We start from the raw sequence: 18,918 nt of genomic DNA on the forward strand, positions 1-18,918 counted from the left end.
TGCAAGGATTAAGATTTTTTAATCGAAGTAATATACAAATCTGTTTAACTTTTCGGAGCCAGTTGATATATAAAAAAAAGTTTTGGCCTGGAATACCCCTTTAACCTCTTAAGGACCAATGACGTTGTGGAACGTCATGGCACCCTGGGCTTTAAGGACCAATGACGTTCCACAACGTCATGGCATTTTCCGGTCTCTGCCGCTCGCCGGGCAGAGATCGGAACTGGATGCCTGCTGAAATCCTTCAGCAGGCATCCAGGGCAAACGCCGAGGGGGGCCATGTAGGCCCCCCATGTCGGCGATCGCCGCAAATCGCAAGGGAAATCGCCCTTGCGATCTGCGGCGATACCGGGCTGATCGGGTCTCTGGGACCCGACCGCCCGGTAATTTCGCATGATCCCGGCTGTCACAGACAGCCAGGACCATGCTGGAGCCTAGGAGCGAGGTGGCAAGCCTGCCACCTCCTCCGATCCCCTGCGATCTGTCGGTTAGTTAACCGACCAATCGCAGGAGGGGGGGCGGTTACTTCCTCCCGTCCTGCCCGGCCCCTTGAAGTCCGGAGAGGACGGGAGGAAGACCGGAGGACGCGGCGGGGGATGGGGGAGTGCTGGGGACCGGCCCCGGTACTTACCTCGTCCCTGAAGACCCGGATCCAGACGATGAAGATGGCGGCGGCGGAGACAGGTGAGTAGATCTTCAGCCGCGGTCGGGCCCTTTACAGCAATGCACGTCGCCGTAAAGCGACATGCATTGCTGTAAAGGGACCCTGTAAACTACAACTCCCAGCATGCCCAGACAGCCCTTGGCGTCTGGGCATGCTGGGAGTTGCAGTTTTGCAACATCTGGAGGTCCACAGTTTGGAGACCACTGTGCCCTTCCAGATGTTGCAAAACTACACATCCTCAGCATGCCCTTACTGTCCAGGCATGCTGGGATTTGTAGTTCTGTAACATCTGGCCCTTCAGATGTTGCAGAACTACAACTCCCAGCATGCCTGGACAGTTTTGGCATACTGCGAGTTGTAGTTTTGCAACATCTGGAAGGGCACAGATTGGGAACCACTGTATTAGTGGTCTGCAAACTGTAGTCCTCCAGATGTTGCAAAACTACAACTCCAAGCATGCTGGGAGTTGTAGTTCGGCAACATCTAGCTCTAAAGATGTTGCCGAACTACTACTCCCAGCATGCCTGAGAATGCTGGGAGTTGTGGTTTTGCAACAACAGGAGGCACACTGGTTGGGAAACATTGTCTGTTTCCTAACTCAGTGTTTCCCAACCCGTGTGCCTCCAGCTGTTGCAAAACTATAACTACCAGCATGCACTGATGGACTGTGCATGCTGGGAGTTGTAGTTTTGCAACAGCTGGAGGTCCCCCACCCCCCCCCCCCCCCCCACTGTGAATGTACAGGGTACATTCACATGGGCAGGGGGCTTACAGTGAGTATCAGGCTGCAAGTTTGCGATGCAGCAAATTTTGCGCGGCAGCTCAAACTCGCTGTAATCCCCCGCCCATGTGACTGTACCCTAAAAACACTACACTACCACAAAATAAAATAAAAAGTAAAAAACACTACATATACACATACCCCCTACACAGCCCCCCTCCCCAATAAAAATGAAAAACGTCTGGTACGCCACTGTTTCCAAAATGGAGCCTCCAGCTGTTGCAAAACAACAACTCCCAGTATTGCCGGACAGCCGTTGACTGTCCAGGCATGCTGGGAGTTTTGCAACAGCTGGAGGCACCCTGTTTGGGAATCACTGGCGTAGAATACCCCAATGTCCACCCCTATGCAAGTCCCTAATTTAGGCCTCAAATGCGCATGGCGCTCTCACTTTGGAGCCCTGTCGTATTTCAAGGCAACAGTTTAGGGTCACATATGGGGTATCGCCGTACTCGGGAGAAATTTCTTAACAAATTTTGGGGGGCTTTTTCTCCTTTCACCCCTCATGAAAAGGTGAAGTTGGGGTCTACACCAGCATGTTAGTGTAAAAAAAAAAATTTTTTACACTAACATGCTGGTGTTGCCCCATACTTTTCATTTTGACAAGAGGTAAAAGGGAAAAACACCCCCCAAAATTTGTAATGCAATTTCTCCCGACTACGGAGATACCCCATATGTGGGCGCAAAGTGCTCTTGGGGCGCACAACAAGGCCCAGAAGGGAGAGTGCACCATGTACATTTGAGGCGATTTGCACAGGGCTGGCTGATTGTTACAGCGGTTTTGACAAACGCAAAAAAAAAAAACCTCACATGTGACCCCATTTCGGAAACTACACCCCTCACGGAATGTAATGAGGGGTGCAGTGAGAATTTACACCCCACTGGTGTCTGACAGATCTTTGGAACAGTGGGCTGCGCAAATTAAAAATTTTGTACAGCCCACTGTTCCAAAGATCTGACAGACACCAGTGGGGGGTAAATGCTCACTGTACCCCTTGTTACGTTCCTCAAGGGGTTTAGTTTCCAAAATGGTATGCCGTGTGGGGGTTATTTTGCTGTCCTGGCACCATAGGGGCTTCCTAAATGCGACATGCCCCCCGAGCAAAATTTGCTCTCAAAAAGCCAAATATGACTCCCTCTCTTATGAGCATTGTAGTTCGCCCGTAGTGCACTTCAGGTCAATTTATGGGGTACCTTCATACTCAGAAGAGATGGGGTTACAAATTTTGGGGGGGTATTTTCTGCTATTAACCCTTGCAAAAATGTGAAATTTGGGGGGAAACACACATTTTAGTGAAATTTTTTTTTTTTTACGTATGCAAAAGGCGTGAAACCCCTGTGGGGTATTAAGGCTCACTTTATTTCTTGTTACGTTCCTCAAGGGGTCTAGTTTCCAAAATGGTATGCCATGTGGGTATTTTTTGCTGTCCTGGCACCATAGGGGCTTCCTAAATGCGACATGCCCCCGAGCAAAATTTGCTCTCAAAAAGCCAAATATGACTCCTTCTCTTCTGAGCATTGTAGTTCGTCCGTAGTACACTTCAGGTCAACTTATGGGGTACCCCCATACTCAGAAGAGATGGGGTTACAAATTTTGGGGGGTATTTTCTGCTAATAACCCTTGCATACATGTGAAATTTGGGTGGAAACACACATTTTAGTGACATTTTTAAAACATTTTTTTACATATGCAAAAGTCGTGAAACACCTGTGGGGTATTAAGGCTCACTTTATTCCTTGTTACGTTCCTCAATGGGTCTAGTTTCCAAAATGGTATGCCATGTGGGTATTTGTTCCTGTTCTGGCACCATAGGGGCTTCCTAAATGCAACATGCCCCCCAAAAACCATTTGAGAAAAACGTACTCTCCAAAATCCCCTCGTCGCTCCTTCGCTCCTTCGCTTCTGAGCCCTCTACTGTGCCCGCCGAACACTTTACATAGACATATGAGGTATGTGCTTACTCGAGAGAAATTGGGCTACAAATATAAGTATACATTTTCTCCTTTTACCCCTTGTAAAAATTCAAAAATTGGGTCTACAAGAACATGCAAGTGTAAAAAATGAAGATTGTGAATTTTCTCCTTCACTTTGCTGCTATTCCTGTGAAACACCTAAAGGGTTAAAACGCTGACTGAATGTCATTTTGAATACTTTGGGGGGTGCAGTTTTTATAATTGGGTCATTTATGGGGTATTTCTAATATGAAGACCCTTCAAATCCACTTCAAACCTGAACTGGTCCCTGAAAAATTGTGATTTTGGAAATTTTGTGAAAAATTGGAAAATTGCTGCTGAACTTTGAAGCCCTCTGGTGTCTTCCAAAAGTAAAAAATCGTAAATTTTATGATGCAAACATAAAGTGGACATATTGTATATGTGAATAAAAAAAATAATTATTTGGAATATCCATTTTCCTTACAAGCAGAGAGCTTCAAAGTTAGAAAAATGCAAAATTTTCAATTTTTTCATCAAATTTTGGAATTTTTCACTAAGAAACGATGCAAGTATCGACAAAATTTTACCAATAACATAAAGTAGAATATGTCACGAAAAAACAATCTTGGAATCAGAATGATAGGTAAAAGCGTCTTAGAGTTATTAATGCTTAAAGTGACAGTGGTCAGATGTTCAAAAAACGCTCTGGTCCTAAGGTGTAAAATGGCCTGGTCCTTAAGGGGTTAAGCATTGATAACTCTGGGATTCTTGTACTTATGAATTTGATTCTGAGAGAGTTTTTTTTGTAACATATTCTACTTTATGTTAGTGGTAAATTTGCATCGATACTTGCATCATTTCTTGGTGAAAAATTCCCAAATTTCTTGAAAAATTTGAAAATTTTGCATTTTTATAACTTTGAAGCTCTCTGCTTGTAAGGAAAATAGACATACCAAATAAATTACATATTGATTCACATATACAATATGTCTACTTTATGTTTGCATCATAAAGTTGACATGTTTTTACTTTTTGAAGACATCAGAGGGCTTCAAAGTATAGCAGCAATTTTCCAATTTTTTTTTCAGGGACTAGTTCAGTTTTAAAGTGAATTTAATGGACCCCATTATGAAAACTGCACCCCTCAACGTATTCAAGATGACATTCAGAAAGTTTGTTAACCCTTTAGGTGTTTCACAGGAATAGCAGCAAAGTTTTTTGCTGAAATGGTTTTTGGGGGGCATGTCGCATTTAGGAAGCCGCTATGGTGCCAGAACAGAAAAAAAAAAAAAAAACACCCCATATGGCATACTATTTGGGGAACTACACCCCTCAAGGAACATAAAAAGGGGTATAGTGAGCCATAACACCCCACAGGTGTTTGACGACTTTGCGTAGAAGTTGGACGTGAAAATTAAAAATTGTAATTTTTTTACTAATATGCTGATGTTACCCCAAAATTTTCATTTTCACAAGGGTCAATAGGTGAAAATTTCTGCAAAATTTTAAACCCCATTTCTCTCGAGTAAGGAAATACCTCATATGTGGATGTAAAGGGATCTGTGGGTGCACTAGAGGGCTCAAAAGGGAGGGAGCGACATTGAGCTTTTGGAAAGCAAATTTTTCTGAAATGGTTTTGGGGGGCATGTCTCATTTAGGAATACCCCATGGTGCCAGAACAACGAAAAACACCCCAAATGGCACAATATTTGGGAAACTACACCCCTCAAGGAACGTAACAAGGGGAACAGCGAGCCTTAACACCCCACAGGTGTTTGATGACTTTGCATTGAAGTTGGATGTGAAAATGTTTTTTTTTCTTTTTTACTAAAATGTTGATGTTACCCCAAATTTTTCATTTTCACAAGGGGTAGTAGGTGAAAATGTCCCCCAAAATTTTAAACCCCATTTCTCTCGAGTACGGAAATATATCATATGTGGATGTAAAGTGATCTGCTGGTGCAATAGAGGGCTCAGAAGGGAAGGAGCGACATTGGGATTTTGGAGAGTGAATTTTGCTGAAATGGTTTTTGAGGGGGCATGTCGCATTTAGGAAGCCCCTATGTTGCCAGAACAGCAGAAAACCCCCCCACATGGCATAACATTATGGATACTACACCCATCAAGGCATGTAACAAGGTGTCCAGTGAGCCTTAACACCCCACAAGTGTTTGACGACTTTTCGTTAAAGTCGGATGTGTAAATGAAAAAAAAAATGTGTGCAGTTTTTCCCCCAAATTTACCATTTCTACAAAGGGTAATGGGAGAAAATGCCCCCCACAATTTGTAACCCCATCTCTTCTGAGTATGGAAATACCCCATGTTAGGACATAAAATGCTCTGCGGGTGAACTACAATGCTCAGTAGAGAAGGAGTCACATTTGGCTTTTGGAAAGCAAATTTAGCTGAAATGGTTTTTGGGGGGCATGTCGCATTTAGGAAACCCCTATGTTGCCAGAACAGCAAAAAAACACATGGCATACTATTTTGGAAACTACACCCCTCAAGGAATGTAGCAAGGGGTACAATGAGCCTTAACACCTCACAGGTGTTTGACAACTTTTTGTTAAAGTTGGATGTATAAATGAAAAAAAAATTTTTTCACAAAAATGCATCTTTTCCCCAAAAATTTTACAATTTTACAGGGCGTAATAGGAGAAAATGACCCCCAAAATGTGTAACCCCATTTCTTCTGAGTATGAAAATACCCCCTGTGTGGACGTCAAGTGCTCTGCTGGCACACTACAATGCTCAGAAGAGGAGGACCGCCACTGAGCTTTTAGAGAGATAATTTGTTTGGAATTGTGCAAATCACCAATTTAGGCCTCAAATGTACATAGTGGGCTCTCACTCCTGAGCCTTGTTGTGCGCCCGCAGAGCATTTTACGCCCACATATTGGGTATTTCCATACTCAGGAGAAATTGATATACAATGTTGGGGGTATTTTTTTCCTTTCAGCGCTTATGAAAGTAAAAAGTATGGGGCAACACCAGGATGTTAGTGTAAAATTTTTTTTTTTTACGCAAACAGGCTGGTGTAGCCCCCAACTTTTCCTTTTCATAAGGGGTAAAAGGAGAAAAAGCCCCCCAAAATATGTAGTGCAATTTCTCTCGCATACGGAGATACCCCATATGTGGCCCTAAACTGTTTCCTTGAAATACGACAGGGCTCCGAAGTGAGAGAGCCATGCGCATTTGAGGACTAAATTAGGGATTACATAGGGGTATTCTACGCCAGTGATTCCCAAACAGGGTGCCTCCAGCTGTTGCTAAATTCCCAGCATGCCTGGACAGTCAGTGGCTGTCCAGAAATTCTGCTGACTTGTTGTTTTGCAATAGCTTGAGGCTCCGTTTTGGAAACACTGCTGTACGATACATTTTTCATTTTTATTGGGGGGTGTATATGTAGTGTAAGGGGGTGTATATGTAGTGTTTTACCCTTTATTATGTGTTAGTGTAGTGTTTTTAGGATACAGTCGCACTGCCGGGTTACGGTGAGTTTACCGCATGGAGTTTGCACTGCGGTGTTGAAACCTGCCCGTGTGAATGAACCCTGTACATTCACATGGGGGGCAAACCTCCAGCTGTTTCAAAACTACAACTCCCAGCATGTACTGATAGACCGTGCATGCTGGGAGTTGTACTTTTGCAACAGCTGGAGGCACACTGGTTGGAAAACCTTCAGTTAGGTTCTGTTACCTAACTCAGTATTTTCCAACCAGTGTGCCTCCAGCTGTTGCAAAACTACGACTCCCAGCATGTACTGATCGCCGAAGGGCATGCTGGGAGATCTAGTTATGCAACAGTTCGAGGTACGCAAATACAACTCCCAGCATGCCGAGACAGCTGCTTGCTGTTTGGGCATGATGGGATGTGCAGTTTTGCAACATCTGGATGGCTACAGTTTAAAGACCACTGCACAGTGATCTCCAAACTGTGGCCCTCCAGTTGTTGCAAAACTACGAATCCCAGTATGCCCAAACAGCTGTCTGGGCATACTGGGAGTTATAGTTTTGCAACATCTGGAGGGCTACAGTTTAGAGACCACTGTATAGTGGTCTCAAACTGTAGCCCTCCAGATGTTGCTAGGCAACTCACCAGCTTCCGTAGCATCCAGGGAGCCGCATCGCCGTCCTCTTCTGCCGCCGATCGTCACCTGCTGCCGCCGATCTCCTCCCGCTGCCGTCGATGGGTAAGTGGACCTTCGGCGCCGGTCCTCCTCGGTTTCCCCTTTCTGCCCAGCCTACTGTGAAAAAACTTAGATCCGCGTCCGTCGTTCCATGTGCATACAGCAATAGAAGTTCCATTAAAGTCAATGAGATTGTGTTGCAAGGTGGAATCCGCAAGGAATTCCTGGTGGCATGTCCTCGTGGATTTTGCCCAACAATTCTGTAGCGTGAACATACCCTTAGATATTGCAGGCACACCTTTCCAAGTCCATAATAGTGTACAAATCTTTATTTTCACAGTCTCTACAGCTTTTAAACCCAGGTTAGGCATCCTTACCATATGGTTTCTATTAACATACGTACTTTAGTTTCCCTTTAAATAGCTAAGCAATGGCATCTTATCTTAGAACTATACACTGTGCCATTCCTACAGAATATTTATAAATAAATGTATTTTATATATTTATTACATAGTGCTCTACAAGCTTGACATCACTCACAGTGTTCCCTATTTCCAATGAGGCTTACAAATTAAATGCAAAATTACCCTATCAGTAGGACTTTAGAGCTTGGAAGGAAACTGTAGTACTGAAAGGAAAGCCATGCAAACATAAGAAAATAAAGAAACATAAGAGAATATACAAACTTTATGTAGATGTTCCCCTGTTTGGATTAAATTTACCTGGGTGTTATCATTAGGGATGAGTGAATCGAATCTGACGAATCCTAATTTGTTATGAATTTCAGGAAAAATTTGATTCGCAACGAATGCGAATATCACCACGATTCGATCAATCGAATCGCTTCATTAAACTCCATTTAGTGCAGTCCAGGCTCCATGGCATTCATCTTGGCGGATATACACGTGAGGACATGGGGCAAGGAATCCTGGGGAGGCGGGAACAAGGGACGGCGGGATGACCCTGAATTACATGCAGGATGCAGCCTATCAGCAACCAGCCACCCTGTGATGTCACAGCCCTATATAATCGTCACATCAGCATTCTATTACAGAGAGAGATGGACAGAGAGCAGTGTGCTACACAGAAAAGCATTTTTACAACAGTGATTCACCTCCCAGTCACAAATCCAGCCGTGGAAGCACTGGTAGGGAAGGGAGTGAGATTAAGAGAGAGAGTGCAATTTTGGGTGTAATACACTTTTGGGTGTAGTACACAGCGACTGTGTGCTGCAGCACTGGTGTGTACAACAACTGAAAAGCTAATAGTAGCCAGCCAGTTAGGGTGAGCAAGGCACTGTTGTAACCTGTGCGTACATATAAGTGGTGTACAATTTTGTTCCTGTTAAAGTTTTAAGGGCCTAAATACTGTGAAAGACCAGGCAAAAGTACACACCTGCTGGTGTTGTAGACAAATACTGTTTTAAGTGTATTGTAGCGCATTGTCCACCCATCATAAGTGTATACCACATACATACATCTAAGTGGTGTATCATTTTGTTCCAGTTAAAGACTTAAGGGCCTAGATACTGTGAAAGGCAAGCCAAAAGTACACCCTTGCTGGTGTTGTAGACAAATACTGTTTTAAGCGTTCTGGAGCACATTGTACTCCCCTCATAAGTGCATACCACATACATACATCTAAGTGGTGTACCATTTTGTTCCTGTTCCAGTCTTAAGGGCCTAGATACTGTGACAGGACAGTCAAAAGTACACACATGCTGGTGTTGTAGACAAATACTGTTTTAAGCGTAGTGGATCATATTGTAGAGGACAGTCAGCAGCTACTGCCCGACCAAGAAGTGGTGGAAACATCCACCACTTCCTTCGCAAGGCGGGCAAGTAGTGATGAGGAGAGTGGCGTGGGAGGTGGTGTTGCGAGTGTTCAGGCTCCTGAAACAGACACTGTTGAGGAACCTGAGGAGGACATCAGTGAAGTGCAGACACAACTCGATGATGATTTAGCCGATCGCACTTGGGACCTGGGTGCAGAAGGGGCTTCATCATCATCAGGAGAAGTGGGTTGCAGGTTGCCCGTAAGGCAGCAGTTGAGCCAGCAAGGTGGTAGAATGGTTGGCAGTCAGCATGGTGGCAGAAGTGGAAAGTCTGGAGCCAAACGCACCTGGGGTAGACCACCTGCTTCGCAGCAGCCTACCTTCTCGAGAGGTAGTGGAACAGGGGTTCCTGGAGTCATTCCTGGAGCCATTACCGATTTCTTGATGATCCAAGCGGATAGGGGGACTCCCCTATGTAACTTCAATGACAACCAGTGGCAGGTCATACGTGACACCTGTTGTTTGCTCAGGCCCTTTGAGGAACCACCTTATCAGTCAGTCACCAGGATTAAGGGATGACCGATGTCATTCGACTGCTTCCTTTACTACAACACGTGGTGGAAACGATGGCTGCTAAGGGCACTGGGGCACAAGTGGTACCTGCATCTCACGGCCACATGAGCCCTGTAGGGGGGGAACTGGACAAGGAGGAGGAGGGGCACAGTGGAGCACAGTTTAGGTTTCGCAAGATGTGCGGTTTTTCTAGTCATCTGACAGGAGAGGAGGAGCAGGAGCAGCCAAAGGAGTTAGAGGGTTATGAGGAAGGCAAAAAAGAGGACCCAGACACACCGTGGCAGTATGCAGTGGAGATGGAGGCAGGGAATCCCTGTGAGTCACTTGCACAAATGGCATGATGCATGCACACTTGCTTGTGTAGTGACCGCCGAATTGTCACCATTCGGCAGCGGGATGACTTCTGGCTCTCCACCTTTTTGGACTCTCGCAACCGGCACAAAATGGGGGCATTTTTTGCACCCACTGAGAGGGAGGACAAACTGACCTACTACAGAGACATCCTACGTAGTCAGTTTTCCGATGCTTATCTGCGCCATCATCCATCCGCTTGCAGGTCTGACTTCGGGATCCTTCTACGCTCACCTTCCACTACCATGGATGCTGGGGAGGGGTGGGGTTGCCGGAGCAGTACCAGCCCATCAGCAGCAGCCTGAACCATACGTTGTTCCCTACCAACTTTTAGAGGTCTTTGCATCACATCACTACTTGATGTGTAGGTGGCACATGGTGTTTTTTGCACACGTTTCCTTTTGTTTGATTTAAAAAACATTTGGGTACAGATATTAAAAGTAAAGTTTTACGTAAAGCATATCCTCAATACATACTTGTGCACTCTAACACTTTTACAAAAGAGAATGTTTTCTTCTGCCTACCTGTCTCAGCTACTATTCTGATCCTGCCACTCACCTGATGCCACACCCACCGTCGTCACTGGGTACTGGTGTTGCCATCTACTGCCCCAATATGTCACGGGGTCACTTTCAGGACTCCTGATGCTGCTGATGCCACCTCCAGGCTGTCTCATACTGACACCATATGTTCTCCTCATGCTGATGCCAGCTCCAGGCTGTCTCATTCTCATTACATTAATGAGTGCCCTGGCCCTTTAAATCTTAAAGTTCCAGCGAGCGCGCCCTAGGGGACGGGGACACACGCGCCAGAGCAGAGAGGCAGAGGCGGGGGCAGGAGAAGCACCAGATGAGTGACAGACTGGGGCTCGCATGTGGGTGCATCCCGCAATGTGAGTCCCAGACCCACCGGCAGCAGCATGTAACGGGACCATGCGCTCACGGCCAGCATGTGCGGCCAGAGTGCATAACGTAACACCACCACCTCTTCACTGTGTCATTCAGGCACTATATGGTCTCCTCAAGCTGCTGCCACCTCTATGCTGTGTCATTCAGCCGCTAAATGGTCTCCTCATGCTGCTGCCACCTCCACGCTGTGTCATTCAGCCGCTAAATTGTCTCCTCATGCTGCTGCCACTTCCATGCTGTGTCATTCAGGAACTATGTGGTCTCCTCATACTGCCGCCAACTCCAGGCTGTGTCAATCAGCCACTATATGGTCTGCTCTTGCTGCTGCCAACTCCAGGCTTCGTCATTCAGCCACTATATGGTCTCCTCATTCTGCCGCCACCTCCATGCTGTGTCATTCAGCCACATTGTGCTGCTCTGCGACAGTGATTGTAATAGCGACGCCTCTAACCTGCATGTCATGTTACAGCAAGGCAAAGTTTTTCTACACCTTATTGAGGCTCTCTGCAGGCCAGAAATAGCCATTATTAACCTGTTGGGGACGAAGGGCGTATGCATACGCCCTTGCGTCCTGGTACTTAAGGACGAAGGGCGTATCCATACGGACGGGGACCGGGCCGGGGTGACTGCTGAGATCTATCAGCAGGCACCCCGTGCAAATGCCCAGGGGGGGTCATTAAACCCCCCCATGTCGGCGATCGGCGCAAATCGTAAGTGAATTCACACTTGCGATTTGCGCCGATTCCGGGTCATTACGGGTCTATGGTGACCCAGAATAGAAGGGGGATCGCGGATGTCTAAGACACCCACGATCCCCCTAAAGCGATAGGAGTGAGGTGGCAAGGGTGCCACCCCTCCTATCCCTGCTATTGGTGGTCTATACACGACCACCAATAGCAGATCTGGGGCGGAGGGGTTTACTTTCGTTTTCCCCCATCCTGCCCTCCCACAATAGGTGGGGCAGAACTGGGAAAATGAAGAGGAGCGGTGATCTCTATACTGCCCTCTAGATCTTGCAAAACTACAACTCCTAGCATGTCCACACAGCTGTTTGCTGTCTGGGCATGCTGGGAGTTGTAGTTTTGCAACATCTGGAGGTCCACAGTTTGGAGATCACTGTTCAGTGGTCTCTAAATTGTAGCAGTCCAGATGTTGCAAAACTACAAATTCCAGCATGCCCACTCAGAAAACAGCTGTCTCGGCATGCTGGGAGTTGTAGTTGCGTACCTCCAGCTGTTGCATAACTACATCTCCCAGCATGCCCTTCTGTGATCAGTACATGCTGGGAATTGTAGTTTTGCAACAGCTGGAGGCACACTGGTTGGAAAATACTGAGCTGGGTAACAGAACCTAACTGAAGGTTTTCCAACCAGTGTGCCTCCAGCTGTTGCAAAACTGCAACTCCCAGCATGTACTGACAGACCGTGCATGCTGGGAGTTGTAGTTTTGCAACAGCTGGAGGCTCACTGGTTGGAAAATACTGAGTTAGGTAACAGAACCTAACTGAAGGTTTTCCAACCAGTGTGCCTCCAGCTGTTGCAAAACTACAACTCCCAGCATGCACGGTCTGTCAGTACATGCTGGGATTTGTAGTTTTGAAACAGCTGGAGGTTTGCCCCCCCCCCCCCCCCATGTGAACGTACAGGGTACATTCACACGGGCGGGTTTACAGCAAGTTTCCTGCTTCAAGTATGAGCTGCGGCAAATTTTTCGCCGCAGCGCAAATTCCTAGCAGGAAACTCACTGTAACCCGCCAGTGTGAATGTACCCTAAAAACACTACACTACACCACACTAACACATAATAAAGAGTAAACCACTACATATACACCCCTTACACTGTCCCCCCCCCCCCCCAATAAAAATAAAAAACATATTGTACGGCAGTGTTTCCAAAATGGAGCCTCCAGCTGTTGCAAAAAAACAACTCCCAGCATTTCCGGACAGCCACTGACTGTCCAGGCATGCTGGGAGTTTAGCAACAGCTGGACGCACCCTGTTTGGGAATCACTGGCATAGATCTGTCAAACGCCAGTAGGGTGTAAATGCTCACTGTACCCCTTCTTACATTCCGTGAGGGGTTTAGTTTCCAAAATGGGGTCACATGTGGGGGAGTCCACTGTTCTGGCACCACGGGGGGCTTTGTAAATGCACATGGCCCCCGACTTCCATTCCAAACAAATGATCTCTCTAAAAGCTCAATGGTGCTCCTTCTCTTCTGAGCATTGTAGTTCGCTCGCAGTGCATTTGACGTCCAAACATGGGGTATTTCCATACTCAGAAGAAATGGGGTTACAAATTTTGGGGGGCATTTTCTCCTATTACCCTTTGTAAAAAAGTAAAATTTGGGGAAAAAACTGCATTTTAGTGGAAAAAAATTTTTTTTCATTTACACATCCGACTTTAACAAAAACTTGTCAAACACCTGTGGGGTGTTAAGGCTCACCATACCCCTTGTTACGTTCCTTGAGGGATGTCATTTCCATAATAGTGTGCGATGTGGGGGATTTTGCTGTCCTGGCACCATAGGGGCTTCCTAAATATGACATGCCCCCCAAAAACCATTTCAGAAAAACTCACTCTCCTAAATCCCATTGTTGCTCCTTCGCTTCTGAGCCCTCTAGTGCGCCCGCCGAACACTTGACATACACATATGAGGTATTTCCTTACTCGAGAGAAATTGGGTTACAAATTTTGAGAGGATTTTTTTCCTTTTACCCCTTGTAAAAATTCAAAAACTGGGTCTACAAGAACATGCGAGTGTAAAAAGTTAAGATTTTGAATTTTCTCCTTCACTTTGCTGCTATTCCTGTGAAACACCTAAAGGGTTAACACACTTACTGAATGTCATTTTGAATACTTTGAGGGGTGCAGTTTTTATAATGGGGTCATTCATGGGGTATTTCTAACCAGAAGACCCTTCAAATCCACTTCAAACCTGAACTGGTCCCTGAAAAATTCCGATTTTGAAAATTTGGCGAAAAATTGGAAAATTGCTGCTGAACTTTTAAGCCCTCTGACGTTTTCCAAAAGTAAAAATTCATAAATTTTATGATGCAAACATAAAGTAGACATATTGTATATGTGAATCAATATATAATTTATTTGGAATATCCATATTGCTTATAAGCAGAGAGCTTCAAAGTTAGAAAAATGCAAAATTTTCAAATTTTTCATGAATTTTTTGAATTTTTCACCAAGAAAGGATGCAAGTATCGACGAAAATTTACCACTAACATAAAGTAGAATATGTCACGAAAAAACAATCTCGGAATCAAATTTATAAGTATAAGCATCCCAGAGTTATTAATGCTTAAAGTGACAGTGGTCAGATTTGCAAAAAATGCTCCCGTCCTTAGGGTCATAATGGGCTCCGTCCCCAAGGGGTTAAAGGGGTACTCCGGTGAAAAACTTTTTTTTTTAAGTCAACTGGTGCCAGAAAGTTAAACAGATTTGTAAATTACTTCTATTAAAAAATCTTAATCCTTCCAGGACTTATTAGCTGCTGAATACTACAGAAGAAATTATTTTCTTTTTGGAACACAGAGCTCTCTGCTGAATCACGAGCACAGTGCTCTCTGCTGACATCTCTGTCCATGTTAAGAACTGTCCAGAGTAGGAGAAAATCCCCATAGCAAACATACAGTATGCTGCTCTGGACAGTTCCAAAAATGGGCAGAGATGTCAGCAGAGAGCACTGTGCTCGTGATGTCAGCAGAGGGCACTGTATTCCCAAAAAGAAAATAATTTCCTCTGTAGCATTCAGCAGCTAATAAGTACTGGAAGGATTAAGGTTTTTTAATAGAAGTAATTTAAAATGTGTTTAACTTTCTGGCACCAGCTGATTTAAAAAAAAAAAAAAAAAGTTTTCCACCGAAAATTTGGCGAATCGGCCAAATCAAGTTTTTCAAAAATTCGTCCATCTCTAGTTATCATTACCGTAAATAGGGGTGTCCCTACACAGACTGGTACTCCCCCCCCCACCCCCCACCCCCCCACACACACACACTGGTAAGACCCAGTTGTCAATTTATTCAGACATTTCTAGAAGGAATATAAAAAAAATCGGCACAAAGTAGAGTTCTAAGTAAGAATTGTTTCATGAAGAATACCAGTATATACTAAAACAGGAATATCAGGAGAGGTTTTAGGTACTCTTTAAGAACACAGTGTGCTTTGGAATATTGCTATATTTCCTTATGGCTTCTTTCATTCCTAGAAACTCATTGTCTGACAATCCCTGTTGGGCAACTCAGTATCCAGGATGTCTAAAATTACTTAGCTGTTCAAAAGGGAAGAAAACAACATGTCATGAGTAAGTGATGTAATTCCCCGATTCAGTAAATGAGAAATAACATTTTTTTAATTGTCATTTTGTGGACATAAATAATAGTATAAATAATAAGGAGTTTGCACTGCAGCGAAGCTCCAATGTGAAGGGTGGGTGGACTGTGGTAGTCAGTGAAGTTCGTACTCTTCATTTGCTTTTTGTGAATTTGCATTTTTTTATTCCACATTTGTACGGTCTGGGATTGCTGAGATTAAAATCTGACAATGTCTGGTTGGACTAGGGGGTACTTGGTTTTTGCAGATCACACACAGGAAATATGCAAAGCTGAAACCCTATAAACTTTCTATACTTCTGTTTTCCTCTACTTATTTATCTTCTTTAAAGGCCCATGCTCACTACGTATTTTCTGCAACTTGAAAATTCTGATGCAGTCCTAATGCTGGCAAAGGGATTCCGCTGCACAGTGCACACGCCCGAATTTTAGCAGTAGAGCTTTCTGCTTTTTCATGGTTAAAAAAATTAACATGTTTGTTCTTTAGGTGGAGCATTGAGTGGAATGCATTGCTGGCTATGGAAACTGGCAATGCACTGACAGCGTCGGCCACCTTCAGGATCTCTGTCAGGAATTTATCAGGGTGGAGATATTGTAGTGTGCATGGGCCCTCAGAGGGGAGGTTTTTGTGTCATATATTAATACTGCACATGTACTAGCTATGCTTATGCATTTTTCTTATACTGTATGTATTGTTAAAGCGCAACTGTCATGACATTTTGGTGCAATAACCTGCACACAGCCTTTGTACTGTGTGCAGGTGGGGGTTATAACAATGTTTTTACCTGATATTTGCCGGCTTTCATGACTGCAAAAAATGCTTTTCTTCAAAGCCACTGACGGTCGGATAGGCGTGGCGCGAGGTACGCGATGCCCCGCCGCCACCACGCCCACCACCACGCCTACCCCGTATGTCAGCACTAGGACCGCTGTGTGATTGACACACAGGTCCCAGCGCATGCGCCCTTCAGCTAATCTAACCTGCGCACTGCTGTGTGTCATCCAGCAAGCGCTAGCTCCCGCCACCATCTTCCTCCTCAGTACGCCTGCGCAGATCAGCACGCAAACAGGTTAGTTCTCGATACTAGGTGCAGAGAGGAAGCGTGCTCTCTGCACCTAGCAGGCGCACTGAGGAGGAAGATGGCGGCAGGAGCGAACGCTTGCTGGATGTCACACAGCGGCACGCAGGTTAGATTAGTTGAAGAGCGCATGCGCTTGGATCTGTGTGTCAATCACACACAGCGGTCCCAGCGCTGACATATGGGGTAGGCGTGGGGTGGGCGTGGCAGTGGTGGGGCATCGCGTACCTCGCGCCACGCCTATCTGACTGTCAGTGGCTTTGAATAAAAGCAGTTTTTGCAGTCCTGAAAGCCACCAAATTTCAGGTAAAAATATTGCTTTACCCATTATTGCACCAAAATTTCATGACAGTTGCGCTTTAAATGTGACAAACTACCATTTTCTGTGATAAAGTAAGGGAATGTTCTAGACCCATCCAGAGATACTCTTTATCTGATTGTTACCTTTGTCCTTTGAATGTGTTGTTATATATCGGTTGTGTAATAAATAAATACAAGTGATATTTCTTTGATTTACAAATGCTTATATTGTGTATGTTTCTTTGGCGGTATATATGGTCACCCATGCATTTAAGAAGGTGCTATGTTAGGACCCTTTAACATTGCAGAAATTTCAAGCAGAATCCAGCATAAATATTCCACTTGGCAATTCCAGTGCTGCAGCCTCCCATTGTTTTACTGGGATTCTGCTGCACTGTGCACACAGCAGAATTTCTGCAGTCGAAAAATCTGCTGCGCAAATTTAAATGACCAACTCTGCAAAAAGAGCGGTCCTAGTGCTGACTGATTTGTTGGTGCCTGCGGCACACAGCAGCTGGGTGGATTTTCTGCTGTGTGAATAGGCCCTAACACCCATTTTCCCTTATACGTGACCATCTGCTGAGGACACCAGAACAACTTTCCTGTGACAAACAGAGATTAACCAGTTGGAAATACTCTTTTAACAAACTACTCTTTATAACCTTCGTTGTGCCTGGGGATTTATTTATTTTAACAATTTATATTTAATTAAAAAAAAGATATAATAATAAAGTATTTTTTTTTCTAGAGATGACGGTATTTCCAATCTGTTGCTTTCCCAGCTGTGTCTTTGTGTTACAGCAGAATGTTTGGCTGCAGGACTGGATGTAGAGCTGTGGAAGTGAATCCATCCAGGTGCAAAGATTAGGAGGTGTAAACATTACTCATAGTGAAGTCCTGGCACTATATTAAAGATCTGCCCGTAACTAGACATTTACAGTCCTGTTTCTGCTTTCTATCTCTGTCTATGTTCAGCAACGTAGAAACATGGAGCTATTTTCTGTTAATGCCTTCTTATGATTTAAAGGGAACTTGCTATGGTGAAATGGAAGCCCATGATGTTATAGAGCGGGTGTTGATGAGCAGATTGATGAATAGTTTTGTGGAAACAGTTCCAGGGTAATATGTATTCATCATTGTAGGCCGAGTCATGTGGGTGGTTCCACTCAGTGATTGACAGCTCTTTATATGCTCAGTAGTACACAGATACCTGTTAATCACTAGAACCGCCCACTTGACTTCATAGCCAGGAAAGAGCAGAAGTTTAGATGAATAAATTACAAATTATACTGGAACTGTTCCGACAAAACAATATATCAATCTGCTCAACTCCTCTACAAGCATAAGATGTCATTATTATGAATTTTGCAGATACATTTTTTTTAATCAACTGGTGCCAGAAAGTTAAAAATATAGAAAAATATAAATTTCGTAAAATACATTTTTTTCCTTCACTACTGCATCCTTTTTTTTTTTTTTTTGGTACCAAACAAATTTTGGGTACCAAAAAAAAAAAACAAACGCCAAAGGGGCCAAAAATGCAATTTCCACACAAATGAAATAAACGCAAGAAAAAATGCCTTACGCAGGGAATTGCTCTGGTGTATTTTTCTTGCGTTTTTTTCAGACAAAAAAACGCAGGACAAGAAAACAAGTAGAAACTTAGATTAAACTTAATTTGTACGTCTTATTTATGTTATTTTAGGAGTAAGTGAACATATCTTCAATTTCTCCAACAATGCAGGTGGGGGGCACATGAGACTCTACTTATGCTCCTGTATAAGCACTTGTCTATTGTAGATATTTTAGTCTAAATTTTGGCAGACACAGGCCACATTTCTTTAGACACGGATTTATTATGTGCATGTCTGTGTGAGTTATTTCAGCTTTCAGCAGTGGTCATAGTGCATAAAGACTTTCAATGTATCAGGGAAGTGAATGAAGGACACAGTTATGTCATGGAGATGTCAGCTATGTCATCGTCTTTCTTCTTGTGTGGTATATACTGTATTTTGGACACGATTTCAGATGTGAATTTTCTTTAGCGTTTCATAGTCCTGGGATGTCTTGTTGTGTGGTCCC

General features: G+C 44.3%; 1 protein-coding gene across 4 annotated transcripts in view; it reads left to right on the forward strand.

Annotated features, from left to right (window-relative positions):
* Positions 1–18,918, forward strand: part of PALD1 (phosphatase domain containing paladin 1) — a 323,546-nt gene that overhangs the window by 39,481 nt on the left and 265,147 nt on the right. For 2 of the 4 annotated variants that reach the window (XM_056530501.1, XM_056530500.1), the window contains exon 3: positions 15,334–15,429. The exons of the other annotated variants lie outside the window; for them this stretch is intronic. In XM_056530501.1, the coding sequence (XP_056386476.1) occupies positions 15,334–15,429 (96 nt within the window). The remainder of the gene's footprint in view (positions 1–15,333; positions 15,430–18,918) is intronic. 4 annotated transcript variants of the gene reach the window in all.

The sequence above is a fragment of the Hyla sarda genome, chromosome 7, assembly GCF_029499605.1.
Source record: "Hyla sarda isolate aHylSar1 chromosome 7, aHylSar1.hap1, whole genome shotgun sequence".
NCBI classification, from domain to species: domain Eukaryota; kingdom Metazoa; phylum Chordata; class Amphibia; order Anura; family Hylidae; genus Hyla; species Hyla sarda.